At 40.1% G+C, this 23,243-nt stretch overlaps 2 protein-coding genes across 12 annotated transcripts in view; one reads left to right on the top strand and one right to left on the bottom strand.

The window, feature by feature from the left end:
* The first annotated feature begins 50 nt into the window (after positions 1 to 50).
* On the top strand, positions 51 to 15,579 carry LOC127351084 (homeobox-containing protein 1). Of its 4 annotated transcripts, XR_007880791.1 has the most exons (11): positions 51 to 240; positions 4,734 to 5,228; positions 6,570 to 6,655; positions 6,780 to 6,890; positions 7,839 to 7,995; positions 8,108 to 8,190; positions 8,342 to 8,437; positions 8,839 to 8,933; positions 9,397 to 9,480; positions 9,656 to 10,038; positions 12,951 to 15,579. XR_007880791.1 is itself a non-coding variant. In XM_051378255.1 (10 exons), exons 2-10 carry the CDS (start codon positions 4,735 to 4,737, stop codon positions 9,983 to 9,985), a joined length of 1,530 nt encoding a protein of 509 aa, XP_051234215.1. In that variant the 5' UTR covers positions 51 to 240; position 4,734; the 3' UTR covers positions 9,986 to 15,579. The 4 variants fall into 4 exon arrangements, 3 of the variants coding, with proteins under 3 accessions (XP_051234215.1, XP_051234214.1, XP_051234212.1); XM_051378255.1 differs by having other exon boundaries at positions 8,845 to 8,933; positions 9,656 to 15,579; XM_051378254.1 differs by having other exon boundaries at positions 8,842 to 8,933; positions 9,656 to 15,579.
* Positions 15,580 to 16,364: 785 nt separating this feature from the next.
* The window catches only part of kif13ba (kinesin family member 13Ba), a 43,978-nt gene continuing 37,099 nt past the window's right edge, over positions 16,365 to 23,243 (bottom strand). For all 8 annotated transcript variants that reach the window (XM_051378245.1, XM_051378244.1, XM_051378246.1 and 5 more), the window contains exon 39: positions 16,365 to 22,754. In XM_051378245.1, coding sequence (XP_051234205.1) covers positions 22,549 to 22,754 — 206 coding nt within the window. In that variant the 3' untranslated portion in view covers positions 16,365 to 22,548. The remainder of the gene's footprint in view (positions 22,755 to 23,243) is intronic.

Here is a 23,243-nt window from a genome sequence, read left to right as displayed (position 1 = left end):
CCTCTGTGAGTACAGTAAGTTCTGTAAACTGCGAATCCCGTCGTTCCTTGCGTCATTGTGTCAACATGGCGCCTGTCTGCCGGACAAAAGGCGAATCTGTCTGACGGTGGATTGAAACCCAATTAGAAACAGAGGAGACATTTTGGGAAAACTGACAGTCTTCGTGTGTCCTGGCGCCCCAAGGCAATACATATATGGTCAAATAAACATCTGTGGAGGCTCTTAGACTGGAATATTAAGGTAAGTTAAGTCCTGCAGCTCCAACTACTGCTGTCTTAAAACGGTCCTGCTAGCCCGATACATTTCCTTTTCTCTCTGTGGTGATAACTGTAAACTCCTTAAAAATTTCGGCTGTGCTGCGGCGTTTTACTTGGCGGTGAAGGGTCACACTGTTTAAACTGATATGAACGGTCTCATCTGAATAATAAAGAGTCAGTGTCTAATTCGGCATGCACGTAGTTCACCAAGAAACACTTAATCAAACACAATGTCAACTTTTCCAGTTGGTCTACAATGCTCTCTACCGCGATGCACAGTGTATTTTAGTATAGTGTGATAATTACGGTGAACAACAGACGAACCAGGAATCAAACGTACAGTTTAGTTGTGTTAAGAATGGTTAGGTTTATAAGATGCATGCCGAATTGAGGAGTTGTTCTTCGATATCCATAAATCGTCTTAAGACACCCTCTATCGGGCATGCACATTTTCCTAGAAGCAAGGCGAAATGAAAATCCATTATTTTTTCAATGTATTTCGGCGTGAAAGACGATCATTTCAAGAGAACGCTCTCCGGAGCTCCACTGCTATTTTGGAGCCAGCTGTTGTTTTTTTTTGTTTAAATTTCGTGCTCTGAAGCCAGTTAAAAAGTTGCCTACTGTAAATACATGACTTTTGTGTTTGTGCACATCTGGCTCATGCCTGCAACCAGGCTACACTTTGTGCCACGTCTGGATAGGATCTTATGCAGGTCACTGGGTTCAGGAATATTAATCCCGCTCATATTTAACATGTTAAAGCTTTATTAGACGTAAGCCTTTAAGCACAGCAAACATCATTCTCTCACAAACACACACAGACGGATAAAGTGAGAGGCTTTCTTGCATGGTGCGTGGAGGTCTGAGGAGGGAATCAGTCTGAGAGTTTGTTGATGTATTACTGTGTTATCCCTCTCTGCTGCTCGGGGAGGTCAGAGGTCAAGTTTAGCTACAGAGCAGCACCTGGAGCTGGAAGGCATTGGGTATCTTTGCTCATGACACTTCAGGATTGTGGGAGCTGGAAGGGCACATTAGATCTGGAGTCAAACAGTATTATCCTGGTTGTTACTTAAGTGTGTGTGTGTGTGTGTGTGTGTGTGTGTGTGTGTTCATGCCCACAGTCTTATACTTCCTGCTGTTGCTGCTTAGCAGAGATCTCTTAAGTAGTTGAGCAGTGCCAGTCAGCACTTTTTGATTACTAGTCTCTCCATCCCTACTGGCACACATACTCTCTCCCAGCCCCACATAGTCTCTCTCTCTCTCTCACACACACACACACACCGTAACACACACACACTGTAACACACAATCTCTGTGGCGGAGTTTTACTGGTTTTCTACTGGTTTGCTGTCAGTCCAATAAACCCTGAACTCTGCAGATAATGTCATTTACCCTCAGAACCTCCAAAGTTGCCAACATCATTTTAAATATGCCTTTTTCCTTGATGTGGCCACACTTATTAAAAACCAGTCCAGATGTTTGGTCAGGTGACACTGGCTCCCTAAAAAAGAATATTGGTTCATGGGGCGTGTGCTATAGCTCACCTGGTAGAGCTGGTGCCCCCCATATATTAAGGCTGACTTCCTGCAGCAGCAACCATTGGTTTGTTGTCCCACCCCTTTTCCTGTCACTCTTTCCTGCCCAATAAAGCCCCCCCCACCCCTAAAAAAAAAAAGGATAAACATAAAACATAAAAAACACATATAAAGAAAGAACATAAGACAATAATATTTGTTCATTGAAAGTCAACTTTTCTTCTTCTTTCTAATTTTCCACTCCTTGTCTTAATCTTAGTTTACAAACTGGAATTAATTTTAAGTCTGCAGCTGCCTTTTATAAAACAGTTTTCATTAGAAATGTTGCTGGAGATGTTAAATGATGTTGGGAGTAGAGGTTAGGTCCTGTGTTCCGTCCTAGTCAGCGTTTCTTGCTCTTTACTGGACTTTAAAGGGGTGCAGTTTCAGTGCATGTTTCGCAGGGCTACCACTGATCTTATGTGGAAGAGTCAAACTTCACTTAGATACAGCTTCCTCTGATTATTCTAAACGTGTCTGTCTATTGCATCTGGCAGATCTACACACACACACATACACACGCTGCAGTCCTCATAATTCACAGTGCATGTAGAGCAAAACTAAACTAAATCTCATCATTCAAAAAATGAAACTCAGACAGGGAGCAAACGGCTGGGTGGGCATGAAAAGTTATTTGGTAGGAGGCCCTGGTGGCCTGGGAATTAAGGCGTCGACCAAGAATTGCAACATCCCCTGTTTGCATCTGGGCAGAGACCTTTGTTGTCATTCCCCATCTCTTTCTTTCTTCATTTCCTGTCATCTCTCTGCTGCCGGCTATCGAATAAGCGCATAAAAGCTGTGGCTTGCACAGTGAACAACAATTGTAATCATATTTATAACTTTTTAATTGAATAATATTCAAGTGTTTCTCATACTTTCAGTTTCCTTGCATATGCTGCACTTTGGTCAGGAAAATGTTGCAATAACTGAATAACAGTAATGCAGAAAGACTGGAAACAAGATTTTATAAACACTACATCGAAATAAGTGAAATAATTGAAGTGTTAATTGGCAACAAAACATTGTTAATTAGTCATTATGAAATAAAAACAAAATATTTTAGATGATCATTTCACAGTCCTGTATCGATCCCATGTATCAGTCTAACTTTGTATGGCGTGACTCATCCTCTGCAGCAGTGAGAGAAAGTATGGAGCTTGGCTGCCTGAGATGTAAATTTTTCTTGGCATTTTTCCCAAGACTCACACACACACACACACACACATCCACACTCACCCTCACCCTCCTCTATAAGTGTTGACATGTCTGCTGACTTTGATTCTCTGCTGTGGCCTGTTTTTCTTCTTGGCGTCAGAAAAAAAAGGCACCAAGACAGACGTGTTATCTCATTTCTCCTGCTCTCCCTCTTTCTCTCACTTTAGTTCAGTGACCGTTATTGACACAAAATCAGTGCACATTTAAAAGTATGTGGCATATCAGTTTAAATGGGAAGCAAATTACTTTTTGTTAAAGCCACATTGAAGTGAGCATATTTTTGGTTTGAAAACATACCATACTTTACATTATTTGGGTAACATTATATGGTTATTGGGGTTGAAAAGGTATGTACTATAATAAAAGCCTTATTTAGTCTGGAGGAATGCACTTCATATCTGGAAAGCAGCTGCTGAGCTCTGATGTCTTACTGTGTGTGTATGTGCTGTAAATCTGCAGGCAGGAAGCTAACAGATGTGACTGTACTTCCATTTTGTGCCGTTATTGTCTCATTGGTGATTTTTTTTACAGGATGTGAAGCTCGGTGTGTAGGGAATAAGGTCACTATTGAGCAAAAATGTATAGATTTAATCAGAAGTAGAAAATACAGATTACATGATATCAGGTCTGGTTTTTATGGCCAGTCGTTTTTGTCCACTCAATGTCTTTGTATTCTTTAATTGCCTCTCTACGGTATAATAGCATTCTTTGCCACTGATGGAATCCACCCTCCTGAGTGGGATTTAAATTATGCACCCATGCATGGGGAGATTCACAGGGAACAATACATGCATGTACTGAATGTGATGTGGAGGATAATCAACCACGACTGAATTATGTTTACATTCAGTGTTTCTCACCAAAATGCATTGTGTGTATTGTTGAGGTCTTACAAACGGATTGAGTGCATTTCCTTCCTACTAATTAAAATAAAACAACCTGTGCCTTGTTTACATCCCTGTTTTCTCCTATGTTATCTCTGTTGGTGTGTTACTGCCACCAACTGCGTAATAGCGTAGAGCCAACGTCAAGATGTGAATAACGCCTGCTACACACTGCAAACAAAAGAGGCACTTTGTTCCACAACAATATTAGTGGTCCAAAACTACCTACACTTAGTACCTTAAGTGCTGTATATTCAGTGCAACATTGCAACAGTGCTCCATTAAATTTTACATAAGTGAATAATTGTTACTATTATTGTTATTTTTGTGCATTTTACTTGTATAAGTAAAGGTTAGAGACAGTAAAATTTACAAAATGATATAGAATGGTTCTGATCTGTTTTGTGTCTGCAGAAAAATACTGTTGGATAGGATGTAGTGCTTCTTGCCGAGCTGTCTTAAATACAGTTGTCCATGCTTGTGAGAGAAAATCGAGTCTAATTTGATCATGGACATAACCTACAAGAAGTATTTTAATGGTGTAGCTGTAGCTGACCTAACTCCCTTTGTTATCGACTAGACTGAACTTAAACAATGCACAGTGTGAATGGAACATTCCGTAGCTCTCAACTAACTGTAATGGATTGAAATGTACAACATTTTCCCAGCAAAAACTTTCAGGTTGGGAATATTTATGTAAACTACCACTGCTTCAAACCTGTACAACAAAGTACATCACTTGGGTAAATGTACTGAGTGTCGTTTTTCTTTGCCATTAATTGTGTTGTTATGATCTCCTCCAGGATGTTCCAGCAGTGTGAGGAGCCTCGTTTCACCATCGAGCAGATTGACCTCCTCCAGAGGCTAAGGAGGACAGGGATCACACAGGCGGAGGTCCTCCACGCCCTGGACACCTTGGACCACTTGGACCGGAAACATGGACACAAGTTGGCCCATAAACCTTCCTACATGCCTCCCTCGTCTTCCTCCAGCACCGCCGCAGCCTCTTCCTCCATGACTTCCACCGCCACTCAGACAAGTTTCCCTGACAACCGACTCTCACTGTCACCTAATAACAACTTCGACACCACCTCCCCGCCTCTACCGATTCCAGTAGCTTCACCTGTCGTCATAGCAGCGGTAGCTCAGAACGGTCTAGTCGGTGTCACCAACGGGAAGCTGTCACCACCCCGGTTTCCTCTTGGTGTGGTTAGTGGCAGCGTGACGGCACCGGGCTATGGGTTTGAGACCAGTGAAGAGGACATAGATGTTGATGACAAGGTGGAGGACTTGATGAGGTAAGACCAGACTAGACTTGTCTTAATTTAGACTAGGTTAGACCACAACTGTCTAGACCACGAAGTACCAGACCAGCTCAGAGCAGGTATTCAGAGACGGTATTTTGATGGTTAATGAAATATTGTCTTTGAGGTGCTGATATCATTGTTGCATCATGTTTAAATACACAGCAAGTATAAACAGTTGATTAATCAGCCAATAAATGACAAGGAATTAAAGTACACAAGTGAAAAAGATACAGTGTCACCTTTCTATTGTTTGTCCACCAGAGAGTAGTGACAAGGTTATTTTTCAACTGTAAAATGTCCTGAACATTACATTTCTTGGTTGCACTTGAAAAAAAAAAATGAAGGGAACCTTACATGTATACATGTATCATTATCAGATTAAAATAAAATCAACTATGGATATTGGTATCGGCAGAAAAAATGGGCTGTAGTGTATTTATAGTGGTTATAAATACTGCACACAACACAGACACAGCCAGTGTCTGAGTTAGCTAAAATGGGGCGGCTGTAGCCAGAGGTAGAGTTGGTTGTGCACTAATCATAAGGTTGGCCTTGAGCAAGATACTGAATCCCAAATTGCTCCCCAGATATGAATGTTAGTTTCTGTTTGTGATAAGTCATCCATCAATGTATGAATGGGTGAAAGTGGCATGTAAGCACTTTGAGTGGTCAGAAGACTGGACAGTATTAAAAAGAGGCAGACCTCATGGCAAAGACACAAGCACCTACCAACTGTATTTAGAGCTGTCGGATCACACACATAAATTGGGTGCAGTTTTCTACAATCATGACAATAATTTGCACTCATAATTAGAATTATGATAATTAAGACAATTTTACTTGCTATCAAAAATCTAACATACAGTATGTGGTTGCACTAGGTGGTAATACAGAGGGCCTGATGGTTGACAACAAGCCTGCCTGTAGCTCACACTGAATCTGAATATGATGCATGGATTAATGCCTACACGTACACTCACACACATTCTGTACACACACACACACACACACACACACACACACACACACACACACACACACACACACACACACACACACACACACACACACACACACACACACACACACACCTTTAGTCTGCAGTCAGACAGCAGCAATCAGAGTGGTATTGATTTGAGGGTGTGTGAAGATGAAATCAAACCAGAAAAAGAGCAGTGAATATTACAGCAGTGTCTGGCCTCTGATTCCTACACAAGAAGTGTGGATTGCAGACTTGCAGCTGGTACAGTAACTGTGTTAGTAATGGCTGTTGGAGATATGAACATTTATTGTACTTTGTGGTAAACAGTAGATTCTCCCGTCTGCCTGTAGGAGAGACAGTGCTGTGATCAAAGAGGAGATTAAGTCCTTCCTGGCAAACAGGCGGATCTCCCAGGCTGTGGTCGCTCAGGTAACGGGTGGGTATCAACCTCGTATGCCACACAAACCAGGCCTACTAAATCACCACCAGAAAAAGTTGTCATGCCAGCAAACATCCTGTCTGCTGACGCTACAGATCTCACTCTGTTCCTCTTCCTCCAGGGATCAGTCAGAGTCGGATCTCCCACTGGCTCCTGCAGCAGGGATCAGACCTCAGCGAGCAGAAGAAACGAGCCTTCTTCCGCTGGTACCAGCTGGAGAAGACCAACCCTGGTAACACCACCCTCCACCATCAGGCCTACATCTCCTGCATAACCTCCACACAGAAAGAAGACTGTAGAATAAAACGGATAACACTTTTTTTAAATAACCAGTCAGCTGCTCTGAATGCATGACTGGCAACGCAATAACACCCAGAGAACACTGACTGAGCATAAATCAGGTCATTCAGACTTAGGAGAACAATAATACAAACGTAATGGGGAGAGCTAATTATCTATTAAAAGGATGCTTTACAACAGACAATCAGTCTGTCCATTGCATACTGTTAAAGTTTTCTTGAGTAGGACTCTGGACACCTTAGATTGACAGCTCTAATACATCAGTGCGGAAAAATCATTTAGTACCTCAGCTCATTGGTATTCATAGCTGTGATTGCAGTATGAACTAAAAGGAAGATATTCTTTTTAAGCTGTTAGTCTGAAGCAGAGGACAGGTTCCTGGTATTTGGAGAGTTGCAGATGACATGAGTTGTAATCAAAGAGCCTTTTGACAGAAGAAAGCCATGGCATGTGTTTTCATTTTTATGGGCATCTTGAGATGTCCCTCGTTACAGAAATAAACACAGTAAACAGTTTTTCCTGTGATTGAACAATGACTAAATTGTGTTAAGTTGAGACCAACATATTGGAATGTCAAGTCAGCCTGTGTCCCCCATGGAAAAAAAGGCTTTGATTAGAATCTCTTGACTTTAATTTGTTTCATTGGCCCGATGCTGTAAAATAAATGAACATCGGGGTGTGATGGGTCCCTCTGTCCTTACAACCTGATGATTAAGTATTCACACAGCAAAGGTACGGAGTCGATGTACAATATATAATGATTTCATTATTATATTTGAGACATATTTTTAGGTGTGCTTGTGAATTAGCACCACGCTGTTTGACACACTGAATGCAAGTAAACTTTATTACTAACCCTAGCTGGTATTTATGAATTCAGGTGCCACACTGGCCATGCGAGCCGCACCGCTGGCTCTTGACGACATGATGGACTGGCACCAAGCCCCGCCTCCATTTGGCTCGGCCCCTACGGGGTTCCGTCTGCGGCGGGGGAGCCGGTTCACCTGGAGAAAGGAGTGTCTGGCTGTTATGGAGAGGTGAGGAGGAGGAGGAGGAGGAGGAGGAGGAGGAGAAAAAGTTGAGGGTTAGTTGATAATATACCTACGTATAACATCATAATATACTATAATTGTGTGTGTGTGTACACAGCTACTTCAGTGATAACCAGTACCCCGATGAGGCGAAGAGAGAGGAGATTGCCACTGCCTGCAACGCTGTCATTCAGAAACCAGGTAGGTAAACACATGAAAAATTAAAATGTAACTGCTGATCATTAGTAAACTTTTCACTTATTTGAAGTCTTGCATTACTTCGAAAATACTCTTTGACCAGTGAAATAAAATGTGCTTAAATGAGCCTCTGTCCTCTGTGTGTGTGTTACAGGAAAGAAGCTGTCAGATTTGGAGAGGGTCACATCTCTGAAAGTCTACAACTGGTTTGCCAACCGCCGCAAAGACATCAAGAGGCGCGCTAACATTGGTAATGTCTACCTCTGTCTGTGTGTGTGTGTGTTAACATTAGTGGATGTTGTTGGAGTTACACATAGCAGATACCCAGAAACTTTATGTATGTGATCCAGTAATAACAGCATATGCATTGTATTATGCTGGTTTCCCAAACAGTCTCTCTCTAAATAAATCAATAAGCACACATAAAAGAGCTTTTAGTCTTCAGCACACACCCTGGACCAACTGGATGTACGGCTGTAGAATTTTGTAAAGCGTCTTTGAGGAACATACACTCCTTCCCTTTTGCAGTTGTATGATTTTTACCAGCAGCAGTTGCAGGATGTTGTTCTGCTCTAAAAGGTTAGCTTCTGAACTCTTGAGTGTGTTGTTGTTTGAGGTCGATATCCTATGATGAGGTTTGTGTTTTTGAAGAAGCAGCCATCTTGGAGAGCCACGGCATCGAGGTTCAAAGTCCAGGAGGTCAGTCCAACAGCGACGAAGTGGACGGCAACGACTTCCCTGACCAGGTAAACTAGATGTAAATGAGTTGTAACTTCTCCCCAACACCGAGAGCCTCTCACAGAGCTGCCCTGTTACAACAGAAGATGAGCAGCTCAGAGGTATGAATGTGTGGAACAGTAAATATACAGTGGGGCTTAGTGAACTTTTGGTCAGTAAAGTTAAACAGCGTATGGAACATTATAATAATAATAATAATAATACATTTTATTTGTAAAGCACTTTTCATAAAAGAATCTCAAAGTGCTAGATTGCAGATAGCATTATAAAATCTCCTTGGTTTTAATTCCTGTTTGTGTAACCGGTTACACAAACAGGACAGTCACATGTCCCGGTCTATCTTTAGACTTTCAGTATGGTCAGCAGTAAAATCAGCATACATTTCTACCAGTAGTGAGAGCATTATGACACTATTCTTGTGATGGTAGAATGACCTGGTTATTGTATAACCTCTGTGCTTCTATGTCACAGGGTTGTGAGGTGTCCTTATTTGACAAGAGAGCTTCAGCCAGGCAGTTTGGTTTCAGTCGAGCTGATCTGTCCTCTCCGACCCAGGTACAGCCCGACTACACAAACACGCCGCCTCCTCACCACAACTGCATTTATCAAAGACCTTTGGCCTCAGATAAAGATATGAGGACAGGTGTACTGTAGAAACTTTAAATTAAAAGAAATAAAATGGAGCCAAAATGTTCTAATTGTTCCCTCCAATTCTGCTCTCCCTGTTTAGGTTCCCACGCTGCTCCCTAGCTGGTTTTCCGCCCTGGGTAGAGGAGGCTTGTCTGGACAGAGGGGCACTTCTCTGATTAGCCGCTCCCTAGTGGCAGGGGCAGGCCCTCAGGCGGAAGGTTCCAGATTGACAGGTGTGTCCTGGTCTCCCCCCTCCCCGTCCCTCCAGGACGAACCCACCATCCACAGTGCGCTGTCCGAGGCCCAGGACCCAATCGGTTTGGAGAAGGCGGCTGTCAATCACAGCAACCAAGCCCTAGCCAGTCAGGTTGATGGGGAAAGGTGCAGTATGGGGAATGAAATCAAGACGGAAACGGTGGAGGACGACTGAAGGGGGCGGTGGATATTGGAATTGTCGGGGTAATGAATGGAACAGGATCAGAGGTGTGTTAATATGCAAGCAGATTTTATAGGAATGTAATAAGTGAAAAAAAAAAAGACCAAAAGTCGTGTAAACTCCAACCCTGAGATACCTCCCAACCCTACCTCCAACCACCAACCTTCTGCTACGCTCTTATAGGCATTACTAGTATATTATAATATTAATGATAAACCTTTATCTGTTAAAGTCCTCCCCAGCAGGCTATGACAATGCCTAAATAAAAACAAATCAAACAAAGACGGAAATAAAATAAATCATGAATTATTTAATTAACACAGTAACTGTGTACTAGGGCTGCACAATATGGTAAAAGAAATCATATTATTTAGACAGATTGTACGATTGCGATATGATTCACAATTAGTGAGAATTTTTGCATCACAACTTTAATTTTTACTGAAAGATCTATTAAAATCATGATGTGACATTTTTTGGAGTCTGTACCAAACAAACGATTTGTAGGCACGGCACAACAGTACCTCATTATAATACTGTTTTGTTACGTTTTACTTTTATCAAAAAAATCGCAGCTTCTGCACTATTGAGATTTTAAGAATATTTCGATTAATTGTGCAGGCCTAATGCACAAATTAAAAAATAAATTCATATAGCAATGTATATTGTTTTTCACTTTGTTGATTTGGTTTTATCTGGGCATTTTAAATCTTCCGTAGGAGAATGTCTAACAGGACATGATGCATTGTGCAGATTTCTTTGAAAACTGCATTTTTCACAGCAGGACAACACTGTATTTGACACGGGGTTCAAATAGTTTCAGGGTCTTGCACTGTGATCACAACACAACTGAACAGCCTCAAAAGATAAATAACATGAATTTGAAAGTTAAGTTCATTTTAACTGATTGTTTTAAAATTATGTAGCACATTTCATCACAGTTAAATCATATTTCAATTTTTTGCTGTTTATTCCTTCCAGTGAGAAGAAGTGCAGAATAAGCTCAGTTTCATCGAGGTCACAGCTCGTTATATTTCTGTGAGCCTAAGATGATTTTAAAATGTAAAAGAGAGAAAGAAACAGAATCACTCACTCCTTCATCCCTGGCCCTGGTAAAATAAGCTTAATGTATGGAAGCAAAGAAAGGCCATTATAATGTAGAATTTTGTGAACTACTGAATGAAATTGAAAACCATCTATCTGCATTTGTGTGGTTAAATTACCCTCTGTGAAATGTCAAGTGAGTTCTCCAATTTCTAAAATGCAACTGAAGTGACTTTTGTTGGTTGTTGAACTGTGCAGAGGTTTCAGTAACCCATCTGAATGTCTTTATTGGATCACATGACTGACATAACTTCAGAAATTCAAGTTTTACCAATAACCCCTCCATACAAAGGCACTCCTGAGTTGTTGTTTTTTTAAATTGTAAAATTTGAAATTACAATGAGGATCCCATAAACAGGTGTTTTTTAATTTAATTCAGGGTATTTGAATATGAACAATAACAGAAATTTCATAAATAGGTATTCAGTTGATAAGATTCAGATTGTTACAGCCTCTCTTTGCTTCCATATTAATAACACATCATTAAAAAAAGAAAAAAAGCTACACGATAAATAAATATCAAAGGAAACCAAAATCATTGATAGATTTATAGAAAATATAAAATAAAACTAGGAACCCGGATGTCTAGGTGACCGAGTGTTATTCATTTGTACCCACTTACCCGGTGGGTGATCAGGCAGAATGAATCAATCACTGTGAGATGATCTATAATCAATACAGACCAGTTGGGAGGTATTCCACAGTGTAACAAGCTGTTACTAGATACTACAGATAAAAGTGTAAAGTGAATACATACATATACCACATGTGTATGTATGCATACACACATACATATATACAGTATGTTATATAAGCTGTGGGGGTATATATATATATATGTACCCTGATCCATTTCTATTTACAGTATATAGACATATTAGCTTCAAATGAGAGAAACTATCAGTATGAGTCTTTCTGTTGGTGAAAGGTGAGTGAACCATTAGCCAAAGTATTAAGTTTAAATTTAGTGTATTTTCTGAGTGTATGATAGTCATGGGTGGAATTATGTATTAGAGATATGCTAATCAAAGATGCATCAGATGTGTCAAATTATTGCAAGCAAAATGCATTTTTCCTTTTTAGGTATATCTGTGTTTGTGCTCGATATGCCATGTGTTCTAAACACATACTGTCATGTTTCAATTGTATTTTCATTTTAAATGACACTTTATTGGATCTTTATCATGGTGCTTAGAGTCCCTGCTGTTGAAACATTTCATTGATCGGTATGAATGACAGAGGCAGTAGAAAGACAAAAAAAAGAACTGGGAAACTGCGGTTTTCCTCAGAAAGCTAATAGTTGAACATTTAGTGAGTGAGTTCTCTTGATAAAACCACAGCAGGAAGTGTTATTTAGCTGAAACATAAATCTTTGATTAGACTAGTCAAATCAAGAAATATTTATCAGTACAGTACAGTCATTGTAGAAGTCCAATCCATCTCCATCCCCACAAGGAATTCTTTAAAGTTGGGTTTTGCTGGTTTTTTTAGCCTTTTGGTGGCTATTTAACCATATCTGATAACTGGATGGGTGAATCTTCTTTTAATTTGAAAGAACACTTGTCATTAAGCCTTACATCATCATCTTACCAAGTGCTCATTCACTAGTTTATCAGCGAGAATGTTAGCTCACTGTTAATACGTCCCTCTATAGTATGCACCTTTATAAAGTTGCTATGGCTAACACGTTAGCAAACTGTTGCCTGTTCAGACAAACAGCAACACTAGCATTTCATTTAAACTTATAATATTCATTCTCCTTTAAGCTCTGTTGACAGATTGGTGCAGCTATAATTGATTGAATTTTTTGAACTATGCTGTATGGATTTAAGTTTAAGTGCCTTATTTTTTGCAGTGAACTGGCAGGATCAGTGCATGAAGGACTTCTACAATGACTGTACGTATATACATCACTGTATCTGAAGCAATGCAAGGAAGCTAAACACATGATGTTCTGTAAGGGCCAACACTAAAGTGGCTTCATTTAAATCGGTTCATCATTGTTCATCACCAGGTGCTTTACAGGCTAAGCTACTAGTTCAGAGTTAAAAACTCAACACAAATACCTCACTTTACCCCCCCCCGCAGCTATAAGCTACACCCCACAGGTTCCTCCACAGCTGCTTCAATGTGAATCAAATTTAGACAGTGGAGAGTAAAAGTAACTGTAGAGCTGATTTATTCAGAGGAGACTGACAGCAAACTGTGATGAGGCTGTAAAGATGGTTCACTGGCTCATCTGGGACAACAGAAATGTCAGTGTCCTTTTTAAAAGGGAAATTCCTTCTCGAAATCGAGCCAATAAATATTAAGTTTGAAAGTAAAGGGAAATTCCACTCCAAAAAAGAATTTATTATTCATTCATAGTCCATGAAATACTTCTACAGATACCCCCACCCCTCAGCCTGGTGCAATACAAACAACCCATCAATGTCGGTTTCAGACTAAAATGTCTGAAGTTTTGTGGTGGAATGTCTCTTTAATTGTATGGCAGCAGAGCTGTCCTGGGTGTCTTTGCTTTAAGCGTTTATAAAACTCTGAGGCATCATTAGTCAGTTGCTTTCTGTCATCTGAATTATTTACACCAAAATACACTATCCCACTAGGGGTTAGAAGATGTGTTTTATTTTCTTTTAAATCTGCTAAGCAGAAGCCTTTCTGAAGTGAATCTGTGGATTCATTTAAGACAACGTGCTGTTTTGAGATTATTTCAGGGTTTTTAATCGTTTAAAATTGCTGCCTTCATGGTAGTCTCATGAAGTTGTACTTCGGAGTTCTGAAGCAGCAAATTGATGTGAAGTGAAAAAGTAGTTTATTAGTGTCATTTATAGTCATTTTAGAGCTAAAAAGTTTGAAAGTAAAAAGAGTTAAAATGAAAAACAATGAACAGAAACAAAACTGTTAATGGTACATGTGAGGCTGCTGTCTTAGTTTGTTTTTTATTATCTCAGATCCTCTTCCTGTCTTTACATTTTGCCTATTTTCTGTCACAAGGTGGCTGTTTAAACATTTAAAGATGAAGTGGTTATTCTCTTTAACTCTACAGTGTTAAAGTAGGGCCAAAATTCAGTAGATCATCTAGAAATAAGCCAAAATAACTGCTTGACATAATAAAACCAGAACAGTTTGACAGCAATCTCGTGACCTTTCATGTTGTTTCTCAATAACAGAGTTCATTTTAAATCGATTGGTCTTTGTTTCTTGACTACATTTGATTTTGCTTTCAGTTTTTGACCCTAAAGTGGCTCCTTACTTTTTATTTACAGAAATCAGAGTGTCAGAAAGTGTGTATTCATATTATAATCAACCTGAAATGCATAATAAGTCAAAATGATCATGGAATAGAAACACAGTTGTACCAGTTTTCCCATAAACGACACAGAAAGCCTTTGCTCTTCCAGTTATATTCAGCACTGTGTCAGACTACCCACGTGCAGTTTGTTTCTGACAGCAGTGGCGGCAGCATGTTGTATCTTTTCATTGGCTAAAATGCAGTTCTACCATCTGCCTTCAGTCCTCTGTTGCCTTGCTGTACTGTTTTGTTTGAAAGGATGAGCTTCCTTTGCTGGTTCTTCACAGGAACAAAAGCAGCTGAGGTTTCAGATCAGATCCTGTTTTTTTTTTTTTACACCTGGAACACCTGTACAGTGCACAGTCCTTCAGGCACTGATGTCTCGATCCCATTTGTCTTTGTCCTGCCAAATCCAACTGTCTCTTCCTCTGGCAATACTCCTGTCCCCTAACACAGACGGCACGGTAAATATTTGTCTTTATACTGTTTGGATTGTGGCTGCTTCCAGTGGCACTTGTCGAGGAAGGTGTTAAAGGGGTTGTAGAGGATCTTGATCTGATCTGAGGTCTGCTGTGTGATTTAAAAGCACAGGGATCTGTTGTCTGTGTGGTCTCTGTCAGTTCATGCCTCAGGACTGAAAGCTCCAGTCTGTCTCTAACCTTAGTCAACATTGTGAATATAATAGCTGCAGTTTGACATTTGAAGAGTTAATGTTCCAAAAAGCTGTTTTTATTGAGGTCGACATTCGTGCATTCAACATAAAAGTGTAAATGTTCCATTCCTCACGTTCTCCTTTAATCAGCCAATGACTGTATATACTTAAAAAATGAACATCTGGTTCAATCATTTTATCAGTCATGTAAAAAAAACATTTACTTTTCTTTAAACTTGAGTGGTTACCATTTCATTTTGGCAATAAACTCTTCAATAATTCTCTAAAGAATGAAAAATATCAACCTCAGCAAGACGTTTGTTGTATCAGTTTTAATTGATTTTTATCCCCTATCGTTCTTATCTATTTCAAGATTTAGTGCCTTTTTTGGACGGTAGACTGTTCTGTAATCGCTATGTAGAAAATCTACATATGCCTTTTGTTACTTTTTCATCTGTTGGATAAACCTTATTTGTTATTTTTAAGGTGTGTTTTTATTGATATTCTATTTACAAGGGAATAAAAACTGATCAGAGTCCATGCAGTGTGTCTTGGGTTTCTTTTGTCTGTATGTCAAAGTCAGGCACCACCACAGGGAAGAGTTTCTGTTCCCACTGGGACCACGTACAGGAAATGAAGTCAAAGTATAAACTGTTCATAGAAATGACACTGTTAAAGTTTATTCTGGTACGGTCTTAGTATAGAAGATTTAAAAGTACTACAAGGAGTTTATACTGATGCCTCTATATGATCTACATAAACAAACCAGGCCATCGGTGAGATGATTGGCTATTTCTGTACGGTTACTTTTAATGCCTGCCACCAGGTCTGATTCCTATTAAAATCAATGAAATGAGGCAGTGGAAACACTACTGCTTTTGTCCCCAGGGGCCGCCAGAACCAACACAAAATGAAAGTTTCTTGTACGGGCTTTAAATAAAAGGCTTGAGGTCTGAGAGCAGGCTTCACTTCACCCGCAGCTGTAAAGCCTCGGTTACTGAGAAGTCCTTTTAGATCTTTCTTAAACATTAAATTATATTAATCACAGCTAAATAAGCAAAAAAATAAAACAACTGCTTCATCAGGAATATGTGTGGTTTGATCAGATTTGATCCACAGAGAGCAGACATGTTGGAAAGAACAAAAACTGTGGAAAAACACTTTGGATAATTTCCTTGAGTATATTTCACCAGCGTATAACAAATAAAACCGGACCGAAGAGCAGTTGACATTAGTGGAACGTGTAAACCTCACGCTCATCGGCCTCCACAACTGCACATTTCTTTCAACATTAGATCAGTTTGGTACAAATAAAGAACAAATACTCTTGTTAATTTTCCTTTTTTTATTTTTTGTTACCAGATTCCTGTTCAGATGATAAAACATGAAAATTATAAATGTATTATAATACATGTTTATTCTTTGGATTGCAGCATAGAATTACATAAAACAATTAAATTAAATCAAAACCCAAACTTGTGCTCAGATTTTTCTTTTTATAAGTCTTAATATGCGCATATATACACACATACATACACAGAACAACCACTCCAATGATGCACTCACACATACAAAGGACACATCAAGACAAACCTGCTCCAAAGAATCAACAGTAGCGACAAACAGAACTGGTAATGTTTAGTTGGGATGATATAGTAATACTGTTGACCAGAACGAGGCCACATCAAACCCATGTTGGATTATTTTTTTCTTTAGCTGATTCTGTGAAAGCTTACAGGGACTGGAGGGGCTTTTTTTTTTGCAGGAGTAACGTGGTTGTATTAAAACTCCCTGACTTAGCAAGCACCAAGCCCCCTCCTTAAGCTCCTATTAGCCTTCTATTATTACACAGCTCAGTTAAATATGGCTGCTGGTACCTAGGAAACTTTAATGCAATATTCTATTGATACCAACTGTCTTTAAAATACACCAAGAAGAGAAGTTGTATCTGAATTTTCTTGGAAAGCAGACCCAGCTGTAAAAAAAATATGGGTCACTGCCAAAAACTGCAAAAAAGGAAACAACAAAAAAAACCCCAAGGCTGTATGGCATCACCTGGCAGCCGAGTATTGCGTGGTTGTTTGTGTGGTTTATTCTAATGTTTGAGAACACGGAGAAAGTGAACTGGATGCAGCCAGCAGGTACAACTCTTTGTCAGCTAAAAGGCCTCAGGGAAGAAGTTGGCAGAACACTCTGGTCAGGCGAGAAAGAGGTAGTAAAAAAGGTGAACACTCACAACCAAGGCTGGAAAATATATTTTAGTGCCCGGCAAATACAAAAACCGAGCCAATTACTTTTCTGAGCAGAGAGCAGCCTCAGACCGGTGGCTGGCAGCGTGATGATCCCGGGTAGGCAGAAGCTGTCAGGCATGCTGCTGCTGCTGCTGCAGGGCAGTGGTGGGTTCTTAATTCACTCATTTTGATGGTTTCTGGTTGTATATAAAATTCCCTTGGTGGAAGTCAGACCGTCGTCTGATTGAGGTGTGACAGCAGCCACCAGGGGGAAACAATGACTGTTCCTCCAGTGAGGCAGTAGGTGGGGGGTGGGGGTTAATAATCCCTTTGATGTCTTTAAAACCTGACAGCATCTGTGCCCAGATGTCCTTCTAATGAATGGTGTTGATGTTATCAGAAGATGAAGTGACTCCGTTAGAAAAATGGAATTTTAATAGTAAACCAGAATGGATTATTTATTTTTATGGTTTTAGAATGACTCTCTTCAATAGCACAGTGCACTGAGGGTACAGCATGTTTAGTTAGAGAGCTGGGATTGTTCCTGCTAAAACCAGTCTGGCTCCAGATTGAAGGCCACGTTAAGGCAGGGGGGAGGGCATGTTGCTCCAGACCAGTGATCCCATAGTTAGCACAGAGCTACAGGAAATGCAACAGGAGGTGAATGCAACAAAGATATGGGACAAATTCTGAGCAAAACAAAAGCACTTAAGACACGAAAAGGAACTGATGAAAGTAAAGCCGTTAAAGAAAAGAAACATTCTGAGGGGCTGAGGACTCGTACAGATCAATATGCAGGCTGAATATGATTGGACACGTCAATAAAAATAGAACTGAGTGTGGTTCTTGTGGTTGATTCAGTCACATAAATAACACTGCTGGCTTTGCTCTGCTCTCTACAGTGGCACACAGGAAAACCCCTGAAACAAAGTTACAACATTAAGTCCATTCTAAGCACAACAGTTATTACTGCTGCTAGTTTTTTCTACTTCCTTATTGAAATGGCTCTTGTTGCTGTGTGGATCATGTGCACCACGCGGCCCATGAGCTGCATTTTTCATATCTAATGTCAGCGTCACACTTTATCTGTTAAACTAATGCGTTTATGATGCTGCAAACTGTGTGGAGAGTTATAGACAGGATGTGTGCTGGAAATAAAGACAGTGTTTGAGCTTAGCTCTGCTGTCACATCATAGTAATAGCTCGCAACTGAACCAATTTTCATCTTTTTTACTTGCAGTTGAGCAGTGAGTGTGGGAATATAGCTGAAGAATATTGCTCCAAAAAACTCAAAATACTGAACTGAAAACCGAAGATTAAAACAATTTCAGTACAATGTAAAGAACAACATGAAAAATAAAATAAAATCAGGTTGCATTTTCTTCCTACGTATACAGGTGTTCCCTCTGGAGAATTCTGTGCAAATGAACTGAAGCGTTGATATGAAAAACAGTGTGTGGAAGATGATCACATGATTTCTGAGGCACAATAACATAAAGGGACATCCAGAAGCCTGAAGTGATCTCAAACCCCTTTAACAGCGCCACGAGCAAAGACCAGGACAGGAGAGGACACCAGCCACACAGACTGAAATGCAAAGAGAGTGGGGGGGTTGTTGCTCTCAGCTTAAGTCCGCTGTAGAATACGTAAAATGGCAGCTGGTGGTCGTTTCCCATCTTGGCAAAGACTCACGGACACGACTGAATCAAAGTCACGTCCACCCAACATTCACACACACGATCGACACACAAACACATGAGAAATCCTTACTCCCTTCCTTCATTACCACATAACTGTTACGAACCACAATATCACAACCAACCAACCCAACTAGAGTCCAACCTACATAACCACTTCACAACTTGCCAACCAATAACATACCAGACAGCCACCTATAGTAACCAATCAGAGGACTCCAGGGTCCTGGGCTTTAAGGCCAGATAATAAATACACAGATAATAACTAGACTATGGTGATATATTGTTTCATACTTCAACTTCAATGCAACTCCAACTTTATAGTTTCCTCAAAAAGGAAAAAATACATTTTCACCCAGAAAATATTCAAACCTTTTACTCCCACATCTTCTCCAAGGCTCACATGACAAAGTGCCTCATTTTTAGGAATTGTACTGCTTCATATTAAAAATAGATCGGCCACTGAACCAAAGCGCTGACTTTAGTTTCTCCGTCTGGGATTAAAAAACAAAACTATTGAATTCCAATCTAGTATACAGTAAGAGATAGAGTGTGTTAGATAAATCAATTGATCCATTTACAGGTAAATTTACAGTGCTAATAGCAGCAATTTTCATGGAATCATTTGTGCAATATTTATTAAAATAAAAAGGCTTTATCAATTTTCATGCGATAAATGCATGTGTACAAGCATTTAAATATAAATAGTAAATTCACGCCTCTCAAATTAGGAAGAACGCATGATAAAAAGAATGGAAAAACATATTGTATCCATAAAGATGATAGTGTGATTGGACATCCTGAGTGCGTTTATATGCACGCAGTATTCTAAATAATGTTTTCATATGCATGCATTGTCAAATCATCCCATCAGAAACCTATATAGATTCCATAGTATACATGGATAAACTGTATGTCACCATAGAAACAGCTTTCAGGCTGAAATACCTGCCCCAGTGGACATCAATAACAGAACATAAGCTATTGCTCACTTTGTGAGACAGCATCACTCCAACTCAGGACGACTCAAACACTTTACACTGACCTCATTCTAGTTTATTAAAGGGGCACTCTCGCGATTTACTATAGTGATTCTACAATGTTAGGACACTTGCGAGAGACAGATTTGAACATGATCTGATGATTTGAACAAAAAGAATAATCAAAACTGAAGCAGCAGAGGCTGACATCCTGACTTTTAGTCTATATGAATATGGGTCAAGCTCTCCTCCTGTGATATATTCCCAGGACTCTCAAACGCCATGCACAGGGTTTTTGTTCTAAATGTATAGCCTGCATGTAGTTACCATTTCTCAGACTTTATAAAGATACAGATGACATTATACAACTGTTGTCATAGGCTTGGTGAGAATGATGAACTTCATGTGTAGAATTGGCGGAGTGCACCTTTAACTCTAAGCACTGGGAGCATATGTATTCTGTCTACATATTTCATAAATTGATGGTATACATAAAGTATGAAACAGTGCTGTGGTGTTCTGCCATTGCTTTCCCATTAATTCATACACACAGAGTAAGGTCACTGTAAAATGTTAAAGTCCCTCTGGAATGTGATGTTCAATAAAAAACTAATTTAAAGTAAAGTCTGCCACATCATCTTGTATTGTCTTCAACAGACATGCCAGGAATGTTCAATCAGTCCGTATTGCTATTGTGTTCAATACTTTCCCAAACCGTACTGCTCGTTCTCCCAGCTGTGTCAGTCATTTAGAGACAAAAGATTAAAAACTAGATTCTTTTAAAACAGATCAAATGCATAGAAGAAAATCAATTCTCTTCTCAAGCGTGAAACACCCGGCAGAACATCAGCCTGTCCATCTCACCTTCTTTTCCTCAGCACATACACATGCATTTCCCATCAACACAACACCACAGTACTACCCTACACAGCGCCTCCTGGTGTCCGAATGTCAGCCACAGAGGACAGCCACCAAATCTGCTCTAAGAACAGACATCCAGACGTCCCACTCAGATGGAGAATGTACTCTGGTTCAAAGTCATCAATAACCATTTTCACATTACTAGTTGGTTCGAGGAATCTGCTTACACTTGCCTACTTCTCTGTCTAGCTGCACCATGATGACCACAGCCGCGTTCTGCTCACATACAGATGCTTCTTATCCAACGTCTCCAGTGCAAAATCGACTTTTAAAGCCTCCCAGTACAAACTTGCTCCCATAGTGGCTTTGTCCAAACAAGGACACGACTTTTCCTGCTTTACACATATCATCTTTAACATCAACACGACTACAACAATATGAACTTAATTTGTGCACACAGGGTAACACTGTACAACATTTACAAACACACATACACACACACACACACACACACGCCCCTCCTTGTCCTTTCCCCTCTGCAGTCCCTGAGATCACCTCACACTTAGCACAAGGCATTCTCTTAAAACACAAAACACAGCTAACAGAAATTAAATATACAGAAAAACAAATGCAAACCAAGCCATGGTGAAGGCACATTCTGGGAGGATCTATCTTCAAAAGAAAAGAGAAGGAGTCCAGGCGGAGGAGACGTGTCTCAAACAATGAGTCAAAGTGTCAGTATGCAGAAGAGAACTAGAGAGTTCAGGGGAATGGCAGCCGGAGCAGGGGATTCTGGGACATTGAGTGTCAGGAATATCTGTTACAGACATCATATCCAGGGATGCAAACACATCACTGGTAAAAAATCAGCATGTGACTGGCATGGTTTGAGCTTAATGTCACTCTAACCCCAAATAAAAAAAAATCTAATGGGTCTAATTCTATTTCCTAATTCACAAAGAACACAAAGCACATATTATAGTGAGACATAAAGAGAGAATAAAAATATTCCAAAGAGCCACTAGAAGATAATTCAATATTCTCCATTTAGTCAGCTTGTCACAAGGCCGTACACTATCTTTTGATCTTTTCTGGTAGCTATGACTACTAACAATAGCGCATCAGAGTGGTGAAGAGAAAAAAACTGCAAGTGACAAACAAATCCATCAGCCAGCATCCAGCAGGAAAACATGAAGGTTCCTTATTCTACAAGTGTTTTTTCTGCATTCTAAAATAACCCTCAGGTTTTAAATATATTTGCAGAAAAATAAAAAAAAGTGACTTGTGTGACTAGTTTGCATCCCTGTATATCAGCTCAGAAAGCATCTCTGAGGCAAATCTTCCAGCCTGCAGGGTCCCTTCCACACCCCCACAGAGCTCCGACACTCCAAATACGACAGTCTGCACTGACTTCCATTCACTCTTAGCAGTCTTCCCATTGACCGCCATTCATTTAGCATTATCTTCCCACATGATAAATAGTCCTTCCACGGACTTCTATATACTCTGCATAGTCTTTCATCAACTTACTTGCTTTCGTTCTGAATGGTCTCTTCACTCTCTTCATTCTATTTTATCCATTTCCTGTGAATGGATGTAGTGAATGTAGTTTCAAACTATAGGAGGGTAGGCAGTATGTTTGATGTGTGAGCCTGTTGCATAGCTGGGAGGAGAAAAAAAACAGGAGGAGGAGGGCTATGGGGAGTTCATCTCTCCCATCCAGCACCTAGTTTCCCTGTCTCAACTGCTCCAGGACTTGCGGTTCTCCCCCCGGCGGGCAACAATGGCTTCACCGCGCAAGACGGGGATGTGGACGGGAGCGGAGAACTCTCCCGTGCGCCGACTGGTCCGATCACGGCATGACAGACGGTCTGGGCGAACCAGCACCCCGTAACCCGGTTTACAGTGGAAATATCGATGACCTCCAACTGAACCGTCATTTTTACCTGTAGGGAGAAAATAAGGTCATCACCACCAATCAGAAGTCATTAAGCACTGTACTGTAGTCAGCTCCATCAATTAAAGGCAGTATATTAACAAGGGAACATCAGAAATTCAGAAATGATCTGTGCTTATTACAAAAGTACTACATAGAAGGGATGCCCATGATCCGATCCGATTCATTTAATATTGAGCATCTGTCGATACAGAGTCCTGAGACGATACTTGTGTTTTTTTTGATAATACAGTGCCCAGTTCACACTTACAAATACATTAGTTATTAAAATCAATCTGCTTGCTAATTAAATAGCTTTGCATTGCATTAAGAAACAAATGCCTGCATCAAAGCTATTATATGCTTTTCTTTTATTTATTTACACAGTAAACTATAAAATAACAAACCTTCTGTAACCTTTTTGGTCTTGTCGCTGCCTGGAGGCAGTTTCTCTCTCCAGTGTTTGGTGCTTCGGTGCAGCCTTTATCTGAGTTAGCCT

The sequence above is a fragment of the Dicentrarchus labrax genome, unplaced genomic scaffold (genome assembly GCF_905237075.1).
Source record: "Dicentrarchus labrax unplaced genomic scaffold, dlabrax2021, whole genome shotgun sequence".
NCBI classification, from domain to species: Eukaryota; Metazoa; Chordata; class Actinopteri; family Moronidae; genus Dicentrarchus; species Dicentrarchus labrax.
Note: the sequence above shows the minus strand (reverse complement) of the source record. Positions and strands in the feature narration are given on the sequence as shown.